Source organism: Nilaparvata lugens, chromosome 4 (assembly GCF_014356525.2).
Source record: "Nilaparvata lugens isolate BPH chromosome 4, ASM1435652v1, whole genome shotgun sequence".
NCBI lineage: Eukaryota > Metazoa > Arthropoda > Insecta > Hemiptera > Delphacidae > Nilaparvata > Nilaparvata lugens.
Window position 1 is genome coordinate 75,385,605 of NC_052507.1, and position 25,837 is coordinate 75,411,441.

Sequence of the window (25,837 nt, forward strand, 5' to 3'; positions counted from 1 at the left end):
TTGTCTTATGAATCTTTTATTTTGGAGAGATAAAATTATTCTATAATTTCTATTAATGGAGACAACAGGCTGGAACCCATTTTACCCTCCTTCACAAATACTATATTTTCAACTCATTATAGAATTTGAAATACAAGAAAATAAAGAAATGAAATAAATATACAATCAATATAAAAGAATACCAATAATTTAATACTGTAACCGATATAATCTTGAACAATAATAATTTATAAAATATAGAAAACTTCCCACATCTCACTATAGTGAGGTCCACGTTATGATGGCAGTGGAGAATGATAGAACAACGTTGCCTATCCTCTGTCTTGTCAATGCCTTCCATAGACGGTACCTGATACAGGTTTATTGATGTAATATTAACTGTTCATCCTCGTTTAAATAATTAATTATATTTTTATCAAGCAATAAATTATAATTTATTGCTTGATAAATATATATTTTATAATGAATTTTCATAATTGAGATGACATTTTTTTTTAAATATTTTGTTAATTAATTATTAATTCTAAATTGTAAACTGTCTGGCAACAGGCTATTGATGTACCTAGTATTAACTGTTCATCCTCGTTTAAAATAATCAATTATATTTTATTAAGCAAGAGATTATAATTTTCAATAATTTCATAATAAGTTTTCATAATTAAGAAGAAATATTTTTAAATTAATTATTAATACTACATTGTTAAAGGACGATCTGGCAACAGAGCAAAGCGAGAAAGATATAGCACTATCCACTTTGTTGAATGATAAACAAGGATAGCAATACCATTGCTAATCAAACATTGTCATTATAACGGTGGACCTCAATATAGCTCACCAACTACTATTACTTTGATTTAAATTATTTTAACTACTACTTTGACCCAAGTTACTTTACCGTAGCTACTTTATATCGGCCTAACAGTTATGCTGGCAAACTGTGCTGAAACCCATAGCCAAGGTGGGGGCGGTTGGTCTTCAGCAGATTTGCGATGTAAATAGGATTGAAAAGTTTGTCTTTGACGTGTTGAAAGCCGGACGACTGTAGCCTATATTTATGCGGCGATTTTCTGCTTCAAAGCTGACCGCGGAATGACATCAAATAATATCGGTGAGTTCAGAAACAAGTCGCGGTCAGTTGACCGTCCGCCTCTCACCCATAGAGTATAGAGTGTTTTCAGTTTATAGACTCTATACTCTCTGCCTTCTCCACGCCGCGCAGGTCAACATAACTTCTCACTCTGTTGGTCGACAGACGTCTCCTTTTATATAATATTCCAGGGTGTGACCAACTTGCAACACTGCAACTAACCACCCTCTGCAAACTTTCAGGCATTCCGGCATTTGCTGATAGACCACTACAGTAAGGGTCCACGTTTTAATGGCAGTGTTTGATTAACATTGGTGTTTCTGTCCTTGTCTATCATTCGACAAACAGATAGCGCTATCCTTCTCTAGCTCCGCAATGTTGCGAGATTGTTTTTCAATGATGTATGATTATGATTAATGAACAGAATATTCAATGACAGTTGAGAAAAAAAAATGTTATGTTATTGAAAACATATTTTCTTGCCAAATAGAATATAATTATATGAATTCTGGGCGACTTATTCTTATTTTATAAAATAGAATTATTGACCGAGCAGAGTGAGGTCTAAGATTCAAGTCGACGATTGGCATTTCTCTTGATTTTAAATGTTTGAATGTTTAAAATGTTTATATGTTGCGCATTTACGGCGAAACGCGGTAATAGATTTTTTATGAAATTTGACAGGTATGTTCCTTTTTTAATTGCGCGTCGACTTATATACAAGGTTTTTGGAAATTTTGCATTTCAAGGATAATATAAAAGGAAAATGAGCCTTCTTCATACGCCAATATTAGAGTAAAAATCAGGACTATAGATTATTCATCATAAATCAGCTGACAAGTGATTATACAGATGTGTGGAGAAGCCAGTCTATTGCTGTATTTCCATAAGGTCAATAGTTTCAATCAGGTACTTGTGGATGAGAATACTGCGTGAGGTCTACTGTTCACAGAACTACTAGTAGGAAGTACTTTTTTGAAATAAAATAAAATAATAGATTAAAAATACAAATTATAACAACTAGTTTCAGTGATCCACATTGTATAGGCTAAAAATGTTTAATCTATTATTTATTTAATTTAAGAAAAATGATGCTAGATTCTATTCAATAAAAAACATATAATGTATATGATTGATTATTTTAAACAAGTCTCTATCATTCGACAGAGCAGATAAAGCTATCCTTTTTAATCCGAATTTTTCCTGAAGATTTTTAACAATTAATGAAGAATTTCTATAATCAATCAACTAAATATTCAATGTCAATTATGAGAATTTATAAATTAATGATTGAAAAGTAAATTCCCTTTTGAATCAAATAATATGGTATTGATTATTTAAGCAAGAATGAACAGTTATTATCACATCAGATAAACCGGTATGAGCTCTCCTCTATATAAGGTACTAGCAAGGCAGAAAATTGGCAACCGGCAACTCTGTACTCCTATCTTTTTTCACTGCCATTATAACGTGGACCTCACTATAGTCCTCAGAAAATTCCAACAGTCTAAGTTTCATCAACATCCTTCGGTAGTGAAATGACACTTTTAATGAAAATGTCTCTCCATATAAATAGCGAGGTTGGCCTACTGCGATCAGGAAAAAATATGTTGGAACGCAGTGAGTACAGTTTATATTTAATATAAAAAATATATGCTATTGACGATGGCTTTTTTAAAGTGATATACTTCCTGTAAATGCTTCATTCATTTTATTCATGGCCTCTATAAAGACAAGAATGTTGTGGTTATTTCTCAATAGAGTATGGTTGGAAATAGATAAAAAAATATTCTGCTTGAAGAATAAATTGGAATAAAACAATCTTAACAACGATAAATCAATCCAACACCTTGAAAATATACTTCAAGAGAGTCATAGTGATACAAAACATTAATTTTACCCTTTCAAGTTCCAATCCACTTGAAAAATCTGGAAGTGTGCATTGAGAAACTGTGACAAGGAACCCGCAGAGGTAGCACCGCCATTACCCAAACAGAGTTTGTGTATCAATGAAACAGTAGTAGGCCTATATAGAAAACTATTTCCTGTATTTGGCAATAAATTCATTAAATATGAATTTGTTTGTGAAGCTCTGAGGCTGGTTTTAACAAATCTTGATAACAATAAATCATTCAACACCATGGAATAATATTAAGGTGAAATAAAAAGATGTTGTCAATTCCACAAAGTTTTTATTTTAGTCCAAACTAGTTTCAATGCACTTGGCATCATCATCAGTGGTAGACGATGATGAGTGGTATGATGATGATGCCAAGTGCATCGAAACTAGTTTGGACTCAAATAAAAACTTTGTGGAATTGACAACATCTTTTTATTTCACTTAATATATGGAGAAATTCCACAACATCTCTGTGCAAAGTGTTAATACCATGGAATAATATTTCTCCAAAAGATTCATGGTGTTACCAAACATTCATTTCACCCTTCAAGTTCAAATTTACTTGAAAAATTTGTAGAGACTTTTTGTATAATTTTTTAACTATGCTTGTTTGTGGTACTGATTAGTGACGAATAAGAAAGTTTTGGGCTTTAAGCCTGTTGTTCCTTTCCCAATCATTCATAGTTGAGAATGTTATTGTATCTATCAATGTATAAATAAATATAAATATCAACTAAATAATATCTATTGATAAATTCTACAATAGATAAATAAATAATAGTTAGTTGTTTGCTTTAGTTTATAAGGTATAAAACTCTAATCTTACAAATGCAATAAAATTCAGAATTAATATTGATAGGCCTATTTATTATTTTTATAATACTCATACATTTTCTCATTATATTATTATAGTTACTATAAGAATCATAATACATTAATGGTTAGGTACTCGATCCTTTCCGAGCTGCTTGGTATTAACACATGTTTTATGTATTTATTAGAAAACATACAATTAATAATAGAATCTTATGATTTAAATACATTTTATGCATTTTTTCTGTCAATTCATAATAAAAAGAATAATATTAGCCCACAAAGTGTGTCAAGTTTGATTCCTACTCTAATAACATTTAACCATTTCAAAACTACATTCATCTCCACCTTAATACCACATTCTCTCTTTTCTATTATATCACTTTACATTTTAATTCAAGATAAACCTTTAATAATAAAACTGCACTAGCTAAATCTTCTTACACATAACAAAGACATTGGTTGTACGTCTACCATCACGAAAAATACCAAACAGAACAAGACTTCGCTTCTTTCCCTCCAGTTTTTAACTGCCATAACATTTATACCACTCTACTTCCATCCAAATATTAGAATAATCTTTTTGTTATTTATTTACTGTTCAAATTTAATAATAATGCTATTTATTTGATTTAAATTTTATTTGGCTTTTGTTTACTGTTTTATTGAATTCTGTAAATGATAACATTATGTAAAATTTGTGTTAATGTAATTGGTACAATTCTTTTGATTTATTTAATAAAATTATCAATTATTTAAAAAAAAAAAAAAAAAAAATTCACACGACATGCAGTCAAATATTTAAGTAAGTAATCAAATTCGTTTACTTTGTAATATGGGGAATATTGAGATGTTTGAATTGTAGTTTTTTATTTCTTTCTTTCAGGTTGTTGAACTGATCAAAATTGAACTAAATCTTTCAAATATGAACTCTAGTGAACCTTGTTTTGATTGTTAAAGAATTTATTCTCTAAACGAGTCGTCACTGCGAGAAGATGTACCGGTAGTCACGACAGAACAAGTTTCGGCCTCTAAATTAGGCTTCGGCCTATTTAGATGGAAAATATCCTTATTATTTATTATTTTGTATAATTTAAAGAATATTTAGTCTGGAAAATAGTAGTTAAAATAATGTAAACGTGAGTGATTGTGAGTGCCGATTTATTTGTTAAATTCTCGATTCCATGATGAGTGCCAAAATTATTTTATTGAGCTCGAATAGATTGACCAGATAAATTGACCGATGTCCTAAATTTATTGTAGAGTGAGTTAGCAAATTCTTGTCTAAATATCAATTATGAATCATTGCGATAAAGTCTTGATTTGAGAAATATTATTTGAATTTTTTTTATGTTGTAATTATATTTATGCGGCGATTTTCTGCTTCAAAGCTGACCGCGGAATGACATCAAATAATATCGGTGAGTTCAGAAACAAGTCGCGGTCAGTTGACCGTCCGCCTCTCACCCATAGAGTATAGAGTGTTTTCAGTTTATAGACTCTATACTCTCTGCCTTCTCCACGCCGCGCAGGTCAACATAACTTCTCACTCTGTTGGTCGACAGACGTCTCCTTTTATATAATATTCCAGGGTGTGACCAACTTGCAACACTGCAACTAACCACCCTCTGCAAACTTTCAGGCATTCCGGCATTTGCTGATAGACCACTACAGTAAGGTCCACGTTTTAATGGCAGTGTTTGATTAACATTGGTGTTTCTGTCCTTGTCTATCATTCGACAAAGCAGATAGCGCTATCCTTCTCTAGCTCCGCAATGTTGCGAGATTGTTTTTCAATGATGTATGATTATGATTAATGAACAGAATATTCAATGACAGTTGAGAAAAAAAATGTTATGTTATTGAAAACATATTTTCTTGCCAAATAGAATATAATTATATGAATTCTGGGCGACTTATTCTTATTTATAAAATAGAATTATTGACCGAGCAGAGTGAGGTCTAAGATTCAAGTCGACGGATTGGCATTTCTCTTGATTTTTAAATGTTTGAATGTTTAAATGTTTATATGTTGCGCATTTACGGCGAAACGCGGTAATAGATTTTTATGAAATTTGACAGGTATGTTCCTTTTTTAATTGCGCGTCGACTTATATACAAGGTTTTTGGAAATTTTGCATTTCAAGGATAATATAAAAGGAAAAATGAGCCTTCTTCATACGCCAATATTAGAGTAAAAATCAGACTATAGAATTATTCATCATAAATCAGCTGACAAGTGATTATACAGATGTGTGGAGAAGCCAGTCTATTGCTGTATTTCCATAAGGTCAATAGTTTCAATCAGGTACTTGTGGATGAGAATACTGCGTGAGGTCTACTGTTCACAGAACTACTAGTAGGAAGTACCTTTTTTGAAATAAATAAAATAATAGATTAAAAATACAAATTATAACAACTAGTTTCAGTGATCCACATTGTATAGGCTAAAAATGTTTAATCTATTATTTTATTAATTTAAGAAAAATGATGCTAGATTCTATTCAATAAAAAACATATAATGTATATGATTGATTATTTTAAACAAGTCTCTATCATTCGACAGAGCAGATAAAGCTATCCTTTTTAATTCCGAATTTTTTCCTGAAGATTTTTAACAATTAATGAAGAATTTATTATAATCAATCAACTAAATATTCAATGTCAATTATGAGAATTTATAAATTAATGATTGAAAAGTAAATTTCCTTTTGAATCAAATAATATGGTATTGATTATTTAAGCAAGAATGAACAGTTATTATCACATCAGATAAACCGGTATGAGCTCTCCTCTATATAAGGTACTAGCAAGGCAGAAAATTGGCAACCGGCAACTCTGTACTCCTATCTTTTTTCACTGCCATTATAACGTGGACCTCACTATAGTCCTCAGAAAATTCCAACAGTCTAAGTTTCATCAACATCCTTCGGTAGTGAAATGACACTTTTAATGAAAAATGTCTCTCCATATAAATAGCGAGGTTGGCCTACTGCGATCAGGAAAAAATATGTTGGAACGCAGTGAGTACAGTTTATATTTAATATAAAAAATATATGCTATTGACGATGGCTTTTTTAAAGTGATATACTTCCTGTAAATGCTTTATTCATTTTATTCATTGCCTCTATAAAGACAAGAATGTTGTGGTTATTTCTCAATAGAGTATGGTTGGAAATAGATAAAAAAATATTCTGCTTGAAGAATAAATTGGAATAAAACAATCTTGACAACGATAAATCAATCCAACACCTTGAAATAATACTTCAAAAGAGTCATAGTGATACAAAACATTAATTTTACCCTTTCAAGTTCCAATCCACTTGAAAAATCTGGAAGTGTGCATTGAGAAACTGTGACAAGGAACCCGCAGAGGTAGCACCGCCATTACCCAAACAGAGTTTGTGTATCAATGAAACAGTAGTAGGCCTATATAGAAAACTATTTCCTGTATTTGGCAATAAATTCATTAAATATGAATTTTGTTTGTGAAGCTCTGAGGCTGGTTTTAACAAATCTTGATAACAATAAATCATTCAACACCATGGAATAATATTAAGGTGAAATAAAAAGATGTTGTCAATTCCACAAAGTTTTTATTTTAGTCCAAACTAGTTTCAATGCACTTGGCATCATCATCAGTGGTAGACGATGATGAGTGGTATGATGATGATGCCAAGTGCATCGAAACTAGTTTGGACTCAAATAAAAACTTTGTGGAATTGACAACATCTTTTTATTTCACCTTAATATATGGAGAAATTCCACAACATCTCTGTGCAAAGTGTTAATACCATGGAATAATATTTCTCCAAAAGATTCATGGTGTTACCAAACATTCATTTCACCCTTTCAAGTTCAAATTTACTTGAAAAATTTGTAGAGACTTTTTGTATAATTTTTTAACTATGCTTGTTTGTGGTACTGATTAGTGACGAATAAGAAAGTTTTGGGCTTTAAGCCTGTTGTTCCTTTCCCAATCATTCATAGTTGAGAATGTTATTGTATCTATCAATGTATAAATAAATATAAATATCAACTAAATAATATCTATTGATAAATTCTACAATAGATAAATAAATAATAGTTAGTTGTTTGCTTTAGTTTATAAGGTATAAAACTCTAATCTTACAAATGCAATAAAATTCAGAATTAATATTGATAGGCCTATTTATTATTTTTATAATACTCATACATTTTCTCATTATATTATTATAGTTACTATAAGAATCATAATACATTAATGGTTAGGTACTCGATCCTTTCCGAGCTGCTTGGTATTAACACATGTTTTATGTATTTATTAGAAAACATACAATTAATAATAGAATCTTATGATTTAAATACATTTTATGCATTTTTTCTGTCAATTCATAATAAAAAGAATAATATTAGCCCACAAAGTGTGTCAAGTTTGATTCCTACTCTAATAACATTTAACCATTTCAAAACTACATTTCATCTCCACCTTAATACCACATTCTCTCTTTTCTATTATATCACTTTACATTTTAATTCAAGATAAACCTTTAATAATAAAACTGCACTAGCTAAATCTTCTTACACATAACAAAGACATTGGTTGTACGTCTACCATCACGAAAAATACCAAACAGAACAAGACTTCGCTTCTTTCCCTCCAGTTTTTAACTGCCATAACATTTTATACCACTCTACTTCCATCCAAATATTAGAATAATTCTTTTTGTATTTATTTACTGTTCAAATTTAATAATAATGCTATTTATTTGATTTAAATTTATATTTGGCTTTTTGTTTACTGTTTTATTGAAATTCTGTAAATGATAACATTATGTAAAATTTGTGTTAATGTAATTGGTACAATTCTTTTGATTTATTTAATAAAATTATCAATTATTTAAAAAAAAAAAAAAAAAAATTCACACGACATGCAGTCAATATTTAAGTAAGTAATCAAATTCGTTTACTTTGTAATATGGGGAATATTGAGATGTTTGAATTGTAGTTTTTTATTTCTTTCTTTCAGGTTGTTGAACTGATCAAAATTGAACTAAATCTTTCAAATATGAACACTAGTGAACCTTGTTTTTGATTGTTAAAGAATTTATTCTCTAAACGAGTCGTCACTGCGAGAAGATGTACCGGTAGTCACGACAGAACAAGTTTCGGCCTCTAAATTAGGCTTCGGCCTATTTAGATGGAAAATATCCTTATTATTTATTATTTTGTATAATTTAAAGAATATTTAGTCTGGAAAATAGTAGTTAAAATAATGTAAACGTGAGTGATTGTGAGTGCCGATTTATTTGTTAAATTCTCGATTCCATGATGAGTGCCAAAATTATTTTATTGAGCTCGAATAGATTGACCAGATAAATTGACCGATGTCCTAAATTTATTGTAGAGTGAGTTAGCAAATTCTTGTCTAAATATCAATTATGAATCATTGCGATAAAGTCTTGATTTGAGAAATATTATTTGAATTTTTTTTATGTTGTAATTTTTAAACAAGTAATTGAATAAATAACTGGATTGGTTACAGTGAAGATTATGATTCGATGTGGCAGAATTTCAAACATGACCGATAATTCTATGTTTAAATACAACTAATAAATTGATGTCAGTAGCATTTCTACAAAATCTTTTATTCTACGCTCCTGGCTCGTGATAAGTTACTGAGTGTTGCTAAAACAGGTGTTGTTAAACAATAGTGAAGATATTGGCATTTGCATGAACGAATAATCCATCCAAAGCTCCCAACCGTGGATTCAAATAGTTTAAACAGGTTAATATTTGAGTAGATATTTAAGAATCAATTATCATATATTTGTTCATTGTTACAAAATGGGGTGCTACCAAAGTCCCCCCTGACCTCCCACCGTTACAATGATGTCAGGTGTGAGGTAGTGTTATAGATATCTCAAACCCGTTACAACTTATACTGACTGACAATCAGTGGAATACATAAAAGAGTGTGTTAATTATAATAGACTGTAATATAGTTCATGCTTTCTAGCCTACTCATAATGACTAATTTTTCACTCCAGCTACTCTACTACAAGCAACTAAGATTTCTGAATTTTTGAAGAATAATAAGTTACTCTTCAATGAAAATAAACTTCATTATTACTTTCAATGATTTCTTGAAAGATTTTTTAAATTGTCAGAAAATTTTATTATAGTTGAATTTCTTATCAATTTAAAATGGATTTCCATAGAAATATTAATTTTCTTTGTGGCTTCAGGAACGAATGTAACATTTTCTCAAATCACACGATTTTTATTCATTGAATTTGTAAAAATAAACTAGGGTACTGTGATCTAGGACCTCTTGGCTCTATGAAGACCGGTAATAATGAAATTAATCAAGAATTTGGATAACATTTTATAATTTATTTCGGTATATTTAATGAATGATAAGAATAAAATGATCACATACATGCTCAACTAACTGAATGTCAAGGATTTGAAAAATTACATTCACGAAAAAAAATATTCAAATAATATTTGGTATCTCTGTTGCATATCCATACTTTTTCACTATTAAAATTAAACTTGAATTTTAAAAAGCACTTATGGAGTGAAAATGCACTTACATTGGTAGTGACGATCGTTTCGACCTGTTGTTGATCATCATATTATGATGATCACTACCAATGTAAGTGAATTTTCACACCATAAGTGCTTTTTAAAATTCAAGTTTAATACTTGGTATATTAATATTGTTATTAGTGCGACATTCTCAGTTCTTTTCTTCGAAATTATTCAATCATTCACTCCCTTTTCAAAAAATAAAAAAAAACATAAAAAGAGTACATCTTTCACAATAGAGGAATATTCATCAATTGAGCAATGTACACTTTTCAATGAAATTTGACTTTTGGTACATGATTTTGAACCGCCTTGACGAGCTAAGGAGAATGAGCTCTGTAGAAGAAGATCCAATCATTGTGTCAGAAGTAATACGTGTTTGAAATGTTGATCCTTGAGGTGACCTTATGCGCGCCTATGTAGTAAATAGTGAATTCAGGTGACCAACGGGTGATCTGTATGAGATAGAGCGCTCTACATGGTCCCAGGTTGTAGAGTTCAGGATAACATCCAGAGGGATTTTGAATTATACATGGCATTGTTGACATTCGGAAGATATTGTTGACTAAAAACTGAAATTCATCAAGATTGATTATTCTTCGTAGTTTCACTTATTTTTAAAACATTATAACTCAGTATTCATCGAAGATAGAGAGCTCCGAATGATTAAATTCTATTCACAATTCCATAATCTGAAAATATGGATTTAGCGTTAATAGTTGAAAACTGGAAAATTAACCAAAATTACAAGGGTTTTTGGGCCACTCTGTAGGCTATCTAGCATAAGGAAATTTTGCCTGGCAAAATTGTTTTTGTACTTCTCTTATGCAAATGGGCTGCTGATGAATGCTGAAAAACTCCAAGGATTGTCTGTGGTCTTAGAGGTGGTATCAGAAATGATGAGGCTGCTGCGAAGCTTCTTGTCATTTATTTGGACTCCAAATTGGATTGGCAGGTACATGTGAGTAATGTCGTCTATAATGAGCTGTCAAAACTCATTTATGCCCTACGAAGATAAAGAAATACGATTTCATTGAATAAACTGAGAACTGTTTACTTGGCCTTGTTCCAATGTCATATATAGAATATGGTTTAAAATTATGGGGACATGCTCCCTCAGTAAATTACATATCGCACCCCCAGAGCAAGAGTATCGTAACTCAAAACTGCTGTTTTGTGGGGAAATGAGTTTGAAGTTTTGAGTCTCAGACTCACATTTTAAATCATAATTCAATTTAGTCTATTCTACTATAAAAAGAATATTTTATGATGTTGGAAATAATAAAGAAAACATTAGATGAGTTAAAAAATTCAATTTCCAAAATGTAGATGGCTAAAAATAGTATTTAAATTAGAAATTTTGAGTTACGGATACTCTTGCATCAAGTATTGGACTAATATTTTTGAGTTGAGCTAAAGAAACACGGTAGAAAATCATGAATGAATGTGAATTTCTCTTTATTCACAAGCAAATAAATGAATGAATAGAGTATTATTATTTTCTGAATTTAAATTAGTTTTGGAGAGTAACTCTTGTGCCAAAAGCGAGCCATAAGCTAGATAAGCCTCCCAGGGAAACATGTCGTCCTTTATTTGTTGAGTTGAAACTGTCAACTGTGCATAGACGGTACTGTAGTCTTTATATTTTATTAGCTTTAAAAATGTCAAGAGAAGTCTTTTACAACATAATGGAAAAGGTTCACTTCACAGATTCAATGTTAGAACCAGTCATGATATTAATGTTCCTAGATGCAGACTTAGAAAGACCACTGGCTTTCTTGTGGTATAAAATTTTTCAACAACAAACTAGGTACTCTTAATTTGCGGGATGCTCCACTAAATGTGTTCATGATTAAACTGCATCAGTGGTTTGAAAGAAACCCATTTTATGAATTTTTATCTGGAGACTGTGATATTTATGTATAGATTATTTTTGTTTTATTCTATGATTTGACCTGACTGTGATTGATTCCTCTTCAATTTATTTCTTACCTGACTGATATAAATGTTATCAATTGATATTATTTTGATCATTAATAGATATGTTGTTGATTGTTCTGTTATAATTAAATTTAATTAAGATATGAACTGATTCAGCAGTGGAACAAATAAGCTGTGATAAGATTTATATTGAATAGACTATTGAATGGAACTTATATTAATATTGTATTGACTCTAAAATTACTGTATAACGAAACTCTATGTTTGTAAAAGCTCTTGAGTTAATAAAACATTATTATTACTTATATATCCAAATAATATATTGGAAAATCAGAAGTACAATATAAATTGCAAGCGATAATTTGTGTAGTGACTGGACTAACAATTTTACAAGTTCTATTTTTCATAGATGAGCTGACGACAGACTGAGCCCTTCAGCAATTTGTGTAACAAGCTGTCGCTTTGTCGCTAACTCACTTTGTCTAAGCTTGCTCAATGTTCACAGTCGACCTAACACATCGATCATAGAGATCAATCATGCTTCAAATATTAAATGTAGAAAATATATTATTCATTAAAACCTAAATTCTTTCAATTCACATTTTTTCATCGTTTATCATTTTTTTACATTCTTGGTGATTCCATTAACTTAGCACATGCTGATCTCGTGATCAACTGATAATAAAATGGATTCTCACATCCTCGTTTCACACATGTATCGCCTTTAGAACACAGTTTTTGTGTGAAATTTCTTAGCTTTAATGACATTTTTCATTGAATTGAAAGACTTCAATCAAAATTGTTTTTGAAGGCTATTTTTAACTTTTAAACTGGTGAAAATTTTCTAGTAATTTTCATTTCAAGTTAAGCGCGGGAAATATTAGTAATGTCTGTGTTGTTTTGGTGTTTGTGCTTTCTGCTAGAAGACGACTGCTATCAGATATCATCTGTTTCATAATTACTTTGTTTGGTGAGTGTCTTATAATTTTAATTTCTAAATTTTTAAATAGCTTCTAGCTTGTATTTAAATTTTCAAATCAACACTAATATTGTATGATATTTTAAGTGGAGATTCATTGTGCTGTAATGCTAGACTTTATTTTTTTGTATTTTAACAATCCACGTTTATTGTGCAATCATTGACAAAATAGAAGGAAGTAAACATTGTCTGCATACGTGTTGTTATAGTTTACGATTATCCCTTTCTTGTTTCTTATGGTTCAACATTACATATTTTTAGAATCAAATTTGTAAATAAGAAACAAAATATTCTCCCATTAATGTAAAGTATCAAAATATTTTTGATCGTGTTATTTTCAAGGTTATGTTTGTAGCAAGGCCACTGTTGTTTACCAGGAGTTCAAGGCCTAATCGAATGTAAATTAAGAGCTGAATTACATTCTTGTTTGTCAAATTGGTGACATGAGTCAGGTAAAAAAGCTATAGATTTTAAAGTTTTGCATCTGCAAATGTCTGGTATCAGTGCCATTTCTGGAATCATGGATTTTGTGAGTTTTGTAATTCTTCAATTGAAGTACTTGTGTTTACTTTTGATTTTCAATTATTTTGCGATGACATTCCATTCAATTGTTATTGTTTTGTTATGACCACATTGTTTTCATAGTTAGCCCCAGTGATTGTATATCCAATCACTTCAAACCGAAGTTTGGCTATTGAAACTTATATGACCTTTAAAAATGCATATTTGACTAATTCCTATCAAAAACTTGCAATATTAATAACAAACAACATTATCCTGTTAGATTATCCTCTTGTTAAGAGTGACAATGAAAATCTCATCAGCTCAATATTGTTATTTATGATTTGAAAGAATTGGCAAGATATATTAAAAGCAAATCTCGTCTGTCATTGTGCGAGAAAATACTGTTAAGAAGCACAAAGGATTTTTTATTGCTGTCTTACATTTTATGATTTGGAACTACAAATTGTTGGTCTATTTTTATAACTAATATGATCAAATGCTTATTAGATATTAGAAATGTAAAAGCAATAGCTTTGAATTTCCTAACCTATAACAAGAAATAGTACCTACTTTGTTTGAAAAGCCATTTTATTTCAAAAATTATTTCAATTCAAATAAACTGTGTTTCTTCAACAGTACTGTTCGATTTTTTAATACTACCGTACTCAATGTTAATGTGATCTATAACAAGTCAATTCATTTTAGACAATGTAATGATAACCTTACTTAATTCCAATACCTTCCTAGGCTGTCTCTTAAAATCTCACTCATATGTCCATATAATGTCAAGTCTCATTAAAAGTTTTAGTAATCCTAGATGACTTTTCACTAGAGTACAGTTAATTAACTAATCATGAGTGAAATAATTATAAAACAATTATGCCCAGTTCCTTACCACTTGAAAATCAGCAATCAATAAACAGTTCCTAAATTCTTTAATCAGCATTATATAACGCTGAGGTTTCCTAGTATTTCCATTGGGCTACTTGAATTGTAAATTAATAAAGATATAATTTCATAGTAATTTATTTATAAAAGTTTTGATGAAATAGTAGGCCTACTTACTTACTTACTTACTTACTTACTTACTTGAAATTATTACTTTATTAATTACGTTAAATGATAAATTATTTTTATTGCCTTTAAGCCATCAAATACAGCAATTGGTTCGTCAAAATTTACAAGGTACTAAAATTGGTTTTTAATAAATATAGAGTTCAGTCTATCAAAATACAGAAATATCACAGTAAGATTCAGGTACTTTTATAAAACACATTGATAGTCCTTTCAGGAACACTGAAAAACTCATTCATCTCATACATAGGAGTTTGTATCAGAAAATTGCCCGGGAGAAACTCCTTGGTTGGTAGAGACCTAGCTGCTGCCGGAAGCCTGTTGAAAAGTCTAGCATTTAGGTGGCTAGGGCAATTCCTCATTCTGCTCAGCCTTGTGAATGGAATGTCGACCTGGTACCTGCCCCTGGTGTCAAAGTTGTGGCTGTCGCATACTCTCCAGAGAAATGTTAACTTTTCTCAGTGATATGAAGATGTGGAGGCATACCACTGTCATGATGGGTTCGGCACAGAAGAGAGGACGACAGTGGTCAATGAATCCTGAGCCAGTAATAATTCGTATGGCCTTCTTTTGAAGCAGGATAATTCTTAACACCACTAGCTGCACCCCAATGTTCAAGGCCATACAGCATGACTCCTTGGAAGAATGAGAGATAGGCTGAACTCTTGACATAGTCCTTTGGCACACTGAGCATGAGCTGCCTTAATAAGAAAATCACCCGTGATAGTTTCTTACAGATGACTTCAATGTGGGGGTTCCAGGTTGATTTTGGATCAAGGTGAAAACCAAGAAGTTGTACGTTGAGATTATTAGAAATGGCATAATAGTTTTCAATACATTCACTTTGTCCTTTACCCACATTTGTGGGATCGATGATGTAATAATACAAAACACTATATAACACATGATTGATTCTTCATGAAGTAAGTTAGTATGAATGTCGTCATTTTAGTATTGAAACTAAATATACAACGGCATTTGAATACCTTAATTACTCTACTTGTTTCACATTGTCGCATTTATTATTGTGACGAAATAATAATAATCAGACAAATCTTCTTCTCCGTTTTCTTTGGTTAACATTTTTGTTGGGCTGGTTGGCAGCAACTCTCCATGCCTCTCTGTCATCCGCCATCCTTTTGAGGTCTCTGAAGTTGGCACATCTCAGATCCTTTAGTTGTTCTATGTACTCCAGTCTTGGCCTTCGTTATCCCTTCCATTATGCTTTTTGTAAGTCCCTCATGCCGAAGAATATGACCAACTAGATGTGCTCTTCTCTATATTTCAAAGGCCGGTTTCCGAGCTCGGGATTTAGCTAAGTACTAGACATTAAACAGCTGGAGTCAGACAATTGGCTTTCCGAAACGGGGCGTAGTCGTAGTCATAGTCACGTTTAAATTTCGAAAAACTAGAAAATTGAACACAAAATAAAATGAAGAGAAAATAGTGTAAAGTTTCAGTAATTTTGAATTATTTAGGAATGTTTCATTTCGTCAAGGAAAAACGTTTCCAATTATAGAAATGAGAAAATAAAGATTTATTTCGCTACAACTATTTACTGCGACGACGCCCCCGTTTAAGGTCTAGAACTTAGCTAAATCTCGAGCTCGGAAACCGGCCTTTGAAATAAAGAGAAGAGTAAATAGTTGGCAATGACTAGTTGGTTATATTCTTCGACATGAGGAACTTACAAAAAGCATAATGGAGGACCAAGACTGGAGTACATAGAACAAAGCTGAAGAAGGATGTGAGATGTGCCAACTACAGAGACCTGAAAAGGATGGCGAATGACAGAGAGGCATGGACAGTTGCTGCCAACCAGTCCAACAGATGTTAACCAAAGAAGAAGGAGAAGCTAATTTTCTGACTCCAGCTTTAAAGTCTAGTACTTACCTAAATCCCGAGATCAGAATCCGGCCCTGAATACGGTAATGATAATACTGGAAAGTTGTCTTAAATATCACTTGTTTATTGTAAAATTACATTCATGTTTCAATACCAATCGTGCCATCTTTAGTATGGTACTTGAACATACTTTGAAGTTAAAATTTGTTCTACTTTCGTATCAACACTATTTATTTATTTATAGCCTACATTGATAGATTCAATATCATTCTCAATTATGAATGATTGGGAAAGGAACAACAGGCTTAAAGCCCAAAACTGTTCCTTTCCCAAATTTAGATAGAAATTGTCCAAAAATAGGTTATGTTCACACTTCATGATTTTTGTCCAATTTTGATTCCAAAATATATATAAACTAGGAATTTAAAATTCAGAAAAATTGAAAACTAAATTAAATAAGAATTCCTCACTAAATCATCACTGATAACTGAAAAATACTGTATATTATTATAGAATAATCGTGTGTTAATTTGTTGAATGTTTGCTTTGCTTTTCAGAAAATGGTGAAATACTTGCAGTTGACTGCAATAGTAGTTCACTCGTACAGTTAGATCACGTGATAGTGGTGCAGTGTCAGTTGGCAGAGTGTAGAACATTTGCGATGGGCGATCCCATGTATTCAAACGAGTTCAGTCCGGTGGATTCAGGCTTCATGTCGGTGAAGTCGGAGCCGATTGCGATGGATTCGTCATCAATGAGTGCTTCAGCCAGTATGCCCATACCTGTACGCAATCGAGGAGTCACCAACGACATGGTCGACTTCAGTCTGGACTGCGAGATATCGAACACATCCTTCCAGGATTTGGGGGTTGGTCCACCCTCGCTCTATTCGAGCAACTCCCTGTGGGGCACTCGGTTGACCGAGAACGAACTGGAGATCAAATTGGATAAGATGGAGGATGACGATATTTTTAAAGTGGATAAGGCGGATCTGATTCAGGGACCGACCTTGGCCGAGTTGAATGCCAACGATGAGACGTTGTTGGAGGATTTGAATTTTGATGATTTGTTGTTGCCGAACGAGAGGAGTTGTCTGTTGAACGCTGTGGCGGTGGTAGCAGGTAGCAGGTTGAGTCCTACGGGGGGAACGACATCGTCCTCGTTTCCGCCCGACGGGGGGGTGAGTTGGAGGGACAGTTTCGGCGCTTCGTCAAGTGTGCCGTCGAGTCCGTTGGAGGTGGCGAAGGGAGGGTTCCAGTCGACCGTGTCGCCCGCCAGTCACCACAGTTCGAGCTCGTCGCTCCCTATCCACTCGGCGACCTCGTCCACCACCCCGCCGCCACTCGGCGTGAGTCCTCTGCAGCAGCGTCACAGCACTCTGCATGAGCTGCTACTGAAGAGCTCAGTCTCCCCGTTGGGACAATCTATGCCGGGGCCCACAAGCCCGTTGGCTTCGTCTGTGTCTCCGTTGCTTGCGGCACGGAACAGTCGGTACTCGCCGGCCGCCTCTCGCCTCTCCTCGTCTGCGCCCACCCATCTCAGCCTCGACCACATCTGGCAGCGGCGTGAGCCCAGACCGCATCTCCTGTCGACCAGCTCCCTCGCCGAGGCGGGCTCTACGTCGTCACTCTCCACTGGTCAGTCGATTTCAATTCACTCTAAATATTTATTTATCCATTGATACATACAATATCATTCTCAATTATGAATTATTGTGAAAGGAACAACAGGCTTAAAGCCCAAAACTGTTCCTTTCCCGAATTTATATAGAAATTGTCCAAAAATAGGTTATGTTTACACTTCTTATGATGAGAAAGTCAATCAATCAATCATATTTATTCAAATATGCATAAACAAATGTATAAGAATGCTGCAATTAAAAAAATTACTCGACAATATAATATGTCAGTCATAGCAAATAGGTATATAAAAATTTCACATTACTTATCTAATCGTCTTCATAGATGGTTTTCCAGAAACTCATCCACCGAGTAATAGGCTTTTTCTATCAAGAATTTATGAAGGTTAGCCTTGAACTTTCTGAATCCACTGTTAGTGGATAATAGTTTCAAAAAGCTTGGAAGTCTATTATAAAATTTGCACCCTGCATAGCTAGGCTTCCTCTCAAATAGTTTCCTCCTATGAGGCTGAGTTACAAAGTTTTCTTTCCCTCTAGTGTTATACGAATGCGTATCGGCTCTAATTCGGAAACTCGTTCTATTTTGGACAGAATGCACAATCAGCCTGAAAATGTAAATAGAGGGTACTGTTAGTAGGTAGCGATAGTGATCAGAATGCTTCTCTACAAGGGTGGTTGTATCCGAGCCCCGCCATATACCTTATAGATTTCTTTTGTTGTACAAATACTCTTTGAATATTTTCCTTTGAAGTACCACCCCAAAGCTCTATACCGTACACAACATAACAATAAAATGTAGCAAAGTACGTCACTTTAACGGTGTTTTGTGGAACATACCTCACCAGATTTCGGATAAGGAAGAGACTTTTACTTACAGTAAAAAGAAGTAGAATTGCTTTCATTAATAGCGGAGCTAAGGGCGAAGCCATATGATGACACAGTAGTAGAATTGCTTTTATTAATAGCGGAGCTAAGGCTAGGCGCACACCAGTTAGTCAACACAAGACATGATCAGACACGTTTAGTCACAATACTTCACATAGCTGCTTGTGACGCAACTCACACTGATTTGTCATTGCAATTAGACATGTGAAGTATTGCAACTATGTGAAGTATTGTGACTGAACGTGTCGGATCATGTCTTGTCTCGACTAACTGGTGTGCGCCTGGCCTAAGGGCCAAGCCACATGAAGCGTTTTTGCACCGACGGCGGACAATTCTCCGATCAGCTGATTGTGTAGGTGTTCGGGTGCTTCTAATCGGAGAGCTTCCCTGATCCCTGCCACCCCAAGGGCTAAGCCACATGAAGCGTTTTTTCAGACGTTTTTGCACTTGCGGCGGACAAGTCGGTAGGGCAAGAAGCTCTCATATTGGAAGCTCCCTAACACCAACCCAATCAGCTGATCGGAGAGACGAGACGGAAGGGCAGCAAGCTCCCGAAGGTGAGCTCTTTTTCATATCAGGATAGTTCACGCTATGTCTGGATTTGACGTCATCGTTCAACGAATACTAATCTATCGAGATGTATATAGATTATCGATGTATCGATTTCTTCTTGGTAGACTATTATAATAATTAATTTTTCAGATTTATTTGATTGCATTTGACCATTTTCAACTTAAGGAAAATGTACTTCAGTCCTGAATTAGAACTCCTGAACTTTCAAAGACAAAAACTACGAAATTATTTAGCAAAGTTAACCTCTAATGTTACATCTCTGCCTCTGCTCCAAGCTAGTAACTGTCGACTATAGTGAGGTCCACGTTATTATGGCAGTGGATAAAGATAGAAGAATAGCGATGCCGATTCTCTGCATCATTTAATTATATTTCAACACTGTCAAAAACATAATTGGCATCGTTGTGAACCTAGAAAAGGATAGTAACACCGGCTTTGTCGAATGATAGACAAGGATAGCAAAACCATAGTTGATCAAATACTGTCATTATAACGTGGACCTCACTATACATCTCGATATTGATGAACATGTAGGCCTATTTTGTTTAAATTAAATGCAAGAAAATAACTCACATATTTTGTGAAAAAAATGAAAGTGTAAGGTTTGACAAACACAGAAAAGTTAGTTCAGATTGAAGCTGATTATATTTGCATGTTGTTTCCACTTCGTGTGCCCTTAATTTGTCTTCAAATACTTGTAAAGTATTGATGAATAGCATTATTAACGCGGTTATTGAAAGTTAATAAGCTTACACGTCATACAGAAAACATAAGTTATAAACTATTGATTTTTTATTGTAATAATGAAATTGAACAAATCTATATAATCAATATACATCTAGATAGATTATATTCGTTGAACGATGACGTCTAATCCAGACGTAGCGTAAATTATCCTGATATGAAAAAGGGCTCACCGCTCTCCCGAGCACCAACCTAATCAGCTGATCGGAGAGACGAGTCGGCAGAGCAGGAAGCTCTCGAACACCTACCCAATCAGCTGATCGGAGACCTTCCTACTCTGCCGACTCGTCTCTACGATCAGCTGATTGGGTTGGTGTTCGAGAGCTTCCTACTCTGCACAATTATCTCTCCGATCAGCTGATTGAATTGGTGCTCGGGAGCTTCCTGCCCTGCCGACTTGTCCGCCCCAAGTGCAAAAACGTCTGAAAAAACGCTTCATGTGGCTTAGCCCTTGGGGTGGCCACTATAATGAGATCCACGTTATAATGGCAGTGAAGATATGAGAACAACGTTGCCGATCTTCTGTCTTGTCAATGCCTTCTATAGACGGTAGCTGATACAAGTTTATTGATGTAATATTAACTGTTCATTCTCGTTTAAAATAATCAATTATATTTTATCAAGCAAGAAATTATATTTTTCAATGATTTCATAATCAAGATGAAATATTTTGTCAATAAACTATTAATTCTACATTGAGTGGCCGTAGTCGAGTGGATCAGATGCTGGCTTTATGATTCAGAGGCCCGGGTTCAAATCCCGGCCCGGGCAAGATATTTATCTCGGGCCACTTCCGTGTTTCGGATGGACACGTTAAGCCGTCGGTCCCGGCTGCCTAAAAAGCAGTCGTTAGGTCATGTCAGAGGCCCTGAAATTGATCAGTTGCGACCTGAAAACTCTGACACCAGACCTGAGCCAGCCAGGTCACTCGATATTATTATTATTATTATTAATTCTACATTGTTAAAAGACGATCTAGCTACAGTGCAAAGCGAGAAAGAGATAGCGCTATCTGTATTGTTGAATGATAGACAAGGATAGCAATACCACTGCTAATCAAACACTGCCATTATAAGTGGACCTCAGTATAGGGACAGGACAAGTGAGACGACAGTGTGTGAACGGACATGATTGTCTTCGAACGAAAAATACATCCACGCGGAAGGGTTCGAACGAAAACTGTTGTTGTTAGACAGCAGCTTCCAATATGATACTAACAACCAATAACAATAAATAAACCGATGGGAAATCACAAATTATAATATTCTACAAAAAAGTTCCACCTCAAGTAGAGCAGCGAAGTAAAAATATACCACAAAAAATCGAGAATACAAACAAACACTAGACCTTAAATAATTTAATTAATAATAAATCTTTATTCAATAACAAGTACATTACAAAATATGAATAAATATATATGAATTAATATATATTAATATATATATTAATTATTATATAATAATATATGAATTGTTGAGTTCATTACAAATATGAATTCAACAATTTTCTTCAAAGCCTTTCGTCGAAGACACAACAACATGCATGACGAGCAAGTGTGTACACACATGTTCAACACACTATAGTGAGGTCCACGTTATAATGACAGTATTTGATCAAGTTTGGTTTTGCTATCCTTGTCTATCATTCGACAAAGTCGTTGGTACTATCCTTTTCTAGGTTCACAACGGTGCCAATTATGTTTTTAACAGTGTAGAAATATGATTAATTAATGCAGAGAATCGGCATCGCTATTCTTCTATCTTTATCCACTGCCATTATAACGTGGACTTCACTATAGTCCTGTGGTTAGTGGCCACCCTTAGTTGACGCTACTATTGTCCGATTTAGGCTCAACTCAGGTCGAGAAGAGACTCGACTCCAGTCGAGAGCATGTGTTTTCAAATGGTGACGTCGCGGAGACTAGAATCGACTGGTCTGAGTGTCACCATTTGGAAACACATGCTCTCGACTAGAGTCGAGTCTCCTCTCGACCTGAGTCGCGTAAGTGTGAGTTGAGCCTTAGGGTCATTTCTGCTACTCAACCATCATAGAATTGAAAATACTCAATGAATTCAGTACAAGAAGGAATTTAAAAATGTTTGAAATAATAAGGGCTACTGTATGAATTGTTCAGTTACAAGAATGTGATTAGTAAAGAAGACATGTGATTGGCGGCCCTGTCAAGTGATATCGATTTATTTATTCCATTTATTAACGGTCAGAAAATCATATACAAATAGTATACCTTTTGAAGAAATTAAAAAAGTTGTTTATCAAAACTGGAATTATTCATTCAAGAGTAGTTTTTCCTCTCCGCTATTGTGTTTTGATGTATGACTAAATATAAATGAAATAAATTGAATTAATTGTTAAATTTTCTTAACATCATCTACCAGTACTCAGCTAAGATTTAAAAAGTATCTACTATACACCAGCACCAGTGAATTTATCATACACTTGGAATTAATTTTTTATTTTCAATTTCACGGAAGTGAAATTTTATTGTTTTTCTATTACAAACTCGTCTCAATCAATTTATCGATTTCTACTATAGTGAGGTCCACGTTATAATGGCAGTGGAGGAAGATAGGAGAACAACGTTGCCGATCCTCTGTCTTGTCAATGCCTTCTATAAACGGTAGCTGATACAGGTTTATTGATGTAATATTAACTGTTCATTCTAGTTTAAACTGATCAATTATATTTTATTGAGCAAGAAATTATAATTTTATAATGAATTTTCATAATTAAGATGAGATATTTTGTTAATTAATTATTAATTCTCCATTTTTAAAAGGCGATCTGGCAACAGAGCAAAGCGAGAAAGAAATAGCGCTATTCGCTTTGTTGAATGATAGACAAGGATAGCAATACCATTGCTAATCAAACACTGCCATTATAACGTGGAGCTCACTATAGTTTCTTGAAGCATTATATAATTTTCATTCTTGTCTGAACTGTAGATGCTCTATTTTTGCTCTGAATACTTTTTATGCAATAAATTATAGATAATTTTCGTTTTATATAAGCCATATCAATTTTTTCCTTATTGGTGTTATGTTTTCAATTTTTGATTTGATACACCAGTGATAGATTATTTGTTGGTCAAGTAGCTTTGAAAATATCCGGCGAGATAAGTAAATGAGAGATTAAAGGCATTCCTTGTGTTTTTCAAGTTGACAATAATTGTTTTGCTAATTGTTTGACGGTTTAAATCGATTCATGTTTTCGAGAAGATTATATTCTCTAGCCTTGTATGAACTTCCGTTTCATGTGATATTTTTGAAGTATAACCAAATGCACAACTTTATTCATATGACTTTTAAGAAGATTCGATTTTCTAGCTTTGTATAAACTTTCCTTTCATGTTATATTTTAGAAGTATAAGCAAATGCACAACTTTATTCATGTGGCCCAATGTTTGTTCCGATTGTCAAGCTTTTTTGAGCTTGATGTCAAGCTTGGCTGAGAATGTTTTGTAAATACAGTTTCAGCTCACTCCTCTAGCCTTGCGATTAATGGCCACAAACAAAGCTTGCTGTTTCAGAAATAGCTTTCACCGTTCTCTATTTGATAACTGTCGACTGAAAATAGAACTTGTCCTATTTCTTTTATATACTTCTCGACATTAACGAGAATATTCTGACGTTTTCCTTAACTATTGTAATGTTGAGTAGTAATAAAATTATATTTATTTGTTAATTTATTTATTGACAACTGGCATATTTGGCATACTTGGACATGGAAACAAACCAATGAGACAATAGAGTTCATATTTTATTGGCTTTATTTATTCTGGTAATAATGTAAGGCATCAGGCTATCATGGTAATAAATTATTTATTGCTTTCTTCACTTATAGAAGCTGACTCAGAATGTATGACTTGATTGAATGTCTCTATTTTTTTTTTTTTACTTTCCTTGCTCTATTACCATAGGTAAGGAAAGTATTGCTTTCCGAAAAAAATTAAGGTACCCCAATTTCTAAATTTCTATACATTTCAAGGTCCCCTGAGTCCAAAAAAGTGGTTTTTAGGTATTGGTCTGCATGTATGTGTGTGTGTGTGTGTGTGTGTGTGTGTGTGTGTGCGTGTGTGTGTGTGTGTGTGTGTGTGTGTATGAGTGTATGTGCGTCTGTGTGCACGATATCTCATCTCTCAATTAACGGAATGACTTGAAATTTGGAACTTAAGGTCCTTACACTATAAGGATCCGACACGAACAATTTCGATCAAATGCAAGTCAAGATGGCGGCTAAAATGGCGAAAATGTTGTCAAAAACAGGGGTTTTCGCGATTTTCTCAAAAACGACTCTAACGATTTTGATCATATTTATACCTAATATCGTCATTGACAGTCTCTATCAACTGCCACAAGTCACATATCTGTAAAAATTTCAGGAGCTCCGCCTCATCTATGCAAAGTTTGATTCTAGATTCCTAATAATCAGGCTTCAGATACAATTTGAACAAAAAAGTTCAAGTGGAAAAGATTGAGCATGAAAATCTCTACAATTATTGTCTTGTAACATTTTCACCTAAAATTTAAAATAAGCTTGAAATTCGAGAAAATGTTATTATTTCAATTGCAAACTGTTGGCAACTGTTGATTCTATTAAATCATCCACTATGAAGAGATAGCAGACCTCGTGTGTCTCCAGATCTGAGCCAACTGGTGAGCCAGCTGGCTCAGATCTTTGAATAGTAGACTTGAGATGCGCGTGAACACTAGCGTCAGGTGATAAATTTTCATAACGGCAAGGAATGTTGTGTGAATGCGCCACACCAAATTTTTTATTATTAAACTAGCGGGTAACCCGTGCTCCGCAAGGGTTGATTTTAAAACTTGACAAACTAAACATTTGACGTAATGTAATCTTGGAGAATTAAAAATAGGTCTATAACCATCCTCGGTTAATTAAAAATCTATATGCAAAATTTGAAGTTAATCAGTTGAGTAGTTGAGACGTGATGATGCGTCAAACATAATTTTCCTATCCCGTACGTGTATAAGCCAGTTATTTCCTTTATTATAGTAAAGATAGCAAGTTAAGTTAGGCTGTATTTTGCTTTTATTTATTCAATTTTGTATAATACTATTATGGAAGGGTTTTATCTGGATCTAGATAGGGATGTCAACTAACTTTGTAATAAACTACATTAAGCTGCTGATCAGAAAATGAAAACAACTTGATTATGTATAGGGTACTTGATAATCGAATTTTGATTAAACTTAGGGCCGCTCTCCAAGCTCGGGATTTAGCTACGTTCTAGACTTTAAA

General features: G+C 33.5%; 1 protein-coding gene across 3 annotated transcripts in view; it reads left to right on the plus strand.

Moving 5' to 3' along the window:
• The first annotated feature begins 12,995 nt into the window (after positions 1-12,995).
• Positions 12,996-25,837, plus strand: part of LOC111048761 (protein CREBRF homolog) — a 33,255-nt gene continuing 20,413 nt past the window's right edge. Inside the window, exons 1-2 of one of the 3 annotated variants that reach the window (XM_022334723.2) lie at positions 12,996-13,284; positions 17,274-18,353. In XM_022334723.2, coding sequence (XP_022190415.2) covers positions 17,378-18,353 — 976 coding nt within the window. In that variant the 5' untranslated portion in view covers positions 12,996-13,284; positions 17,274-17,377. Of the gene's footprint in view, positions 13,285-13,531; positions 13,823-17,273; positions 18,354-25,837 lie in introns of those variants that run through there. The other 2 variants (XM_039426458.1, XM_039426459.1) reach the window with 2 other exon arrangements.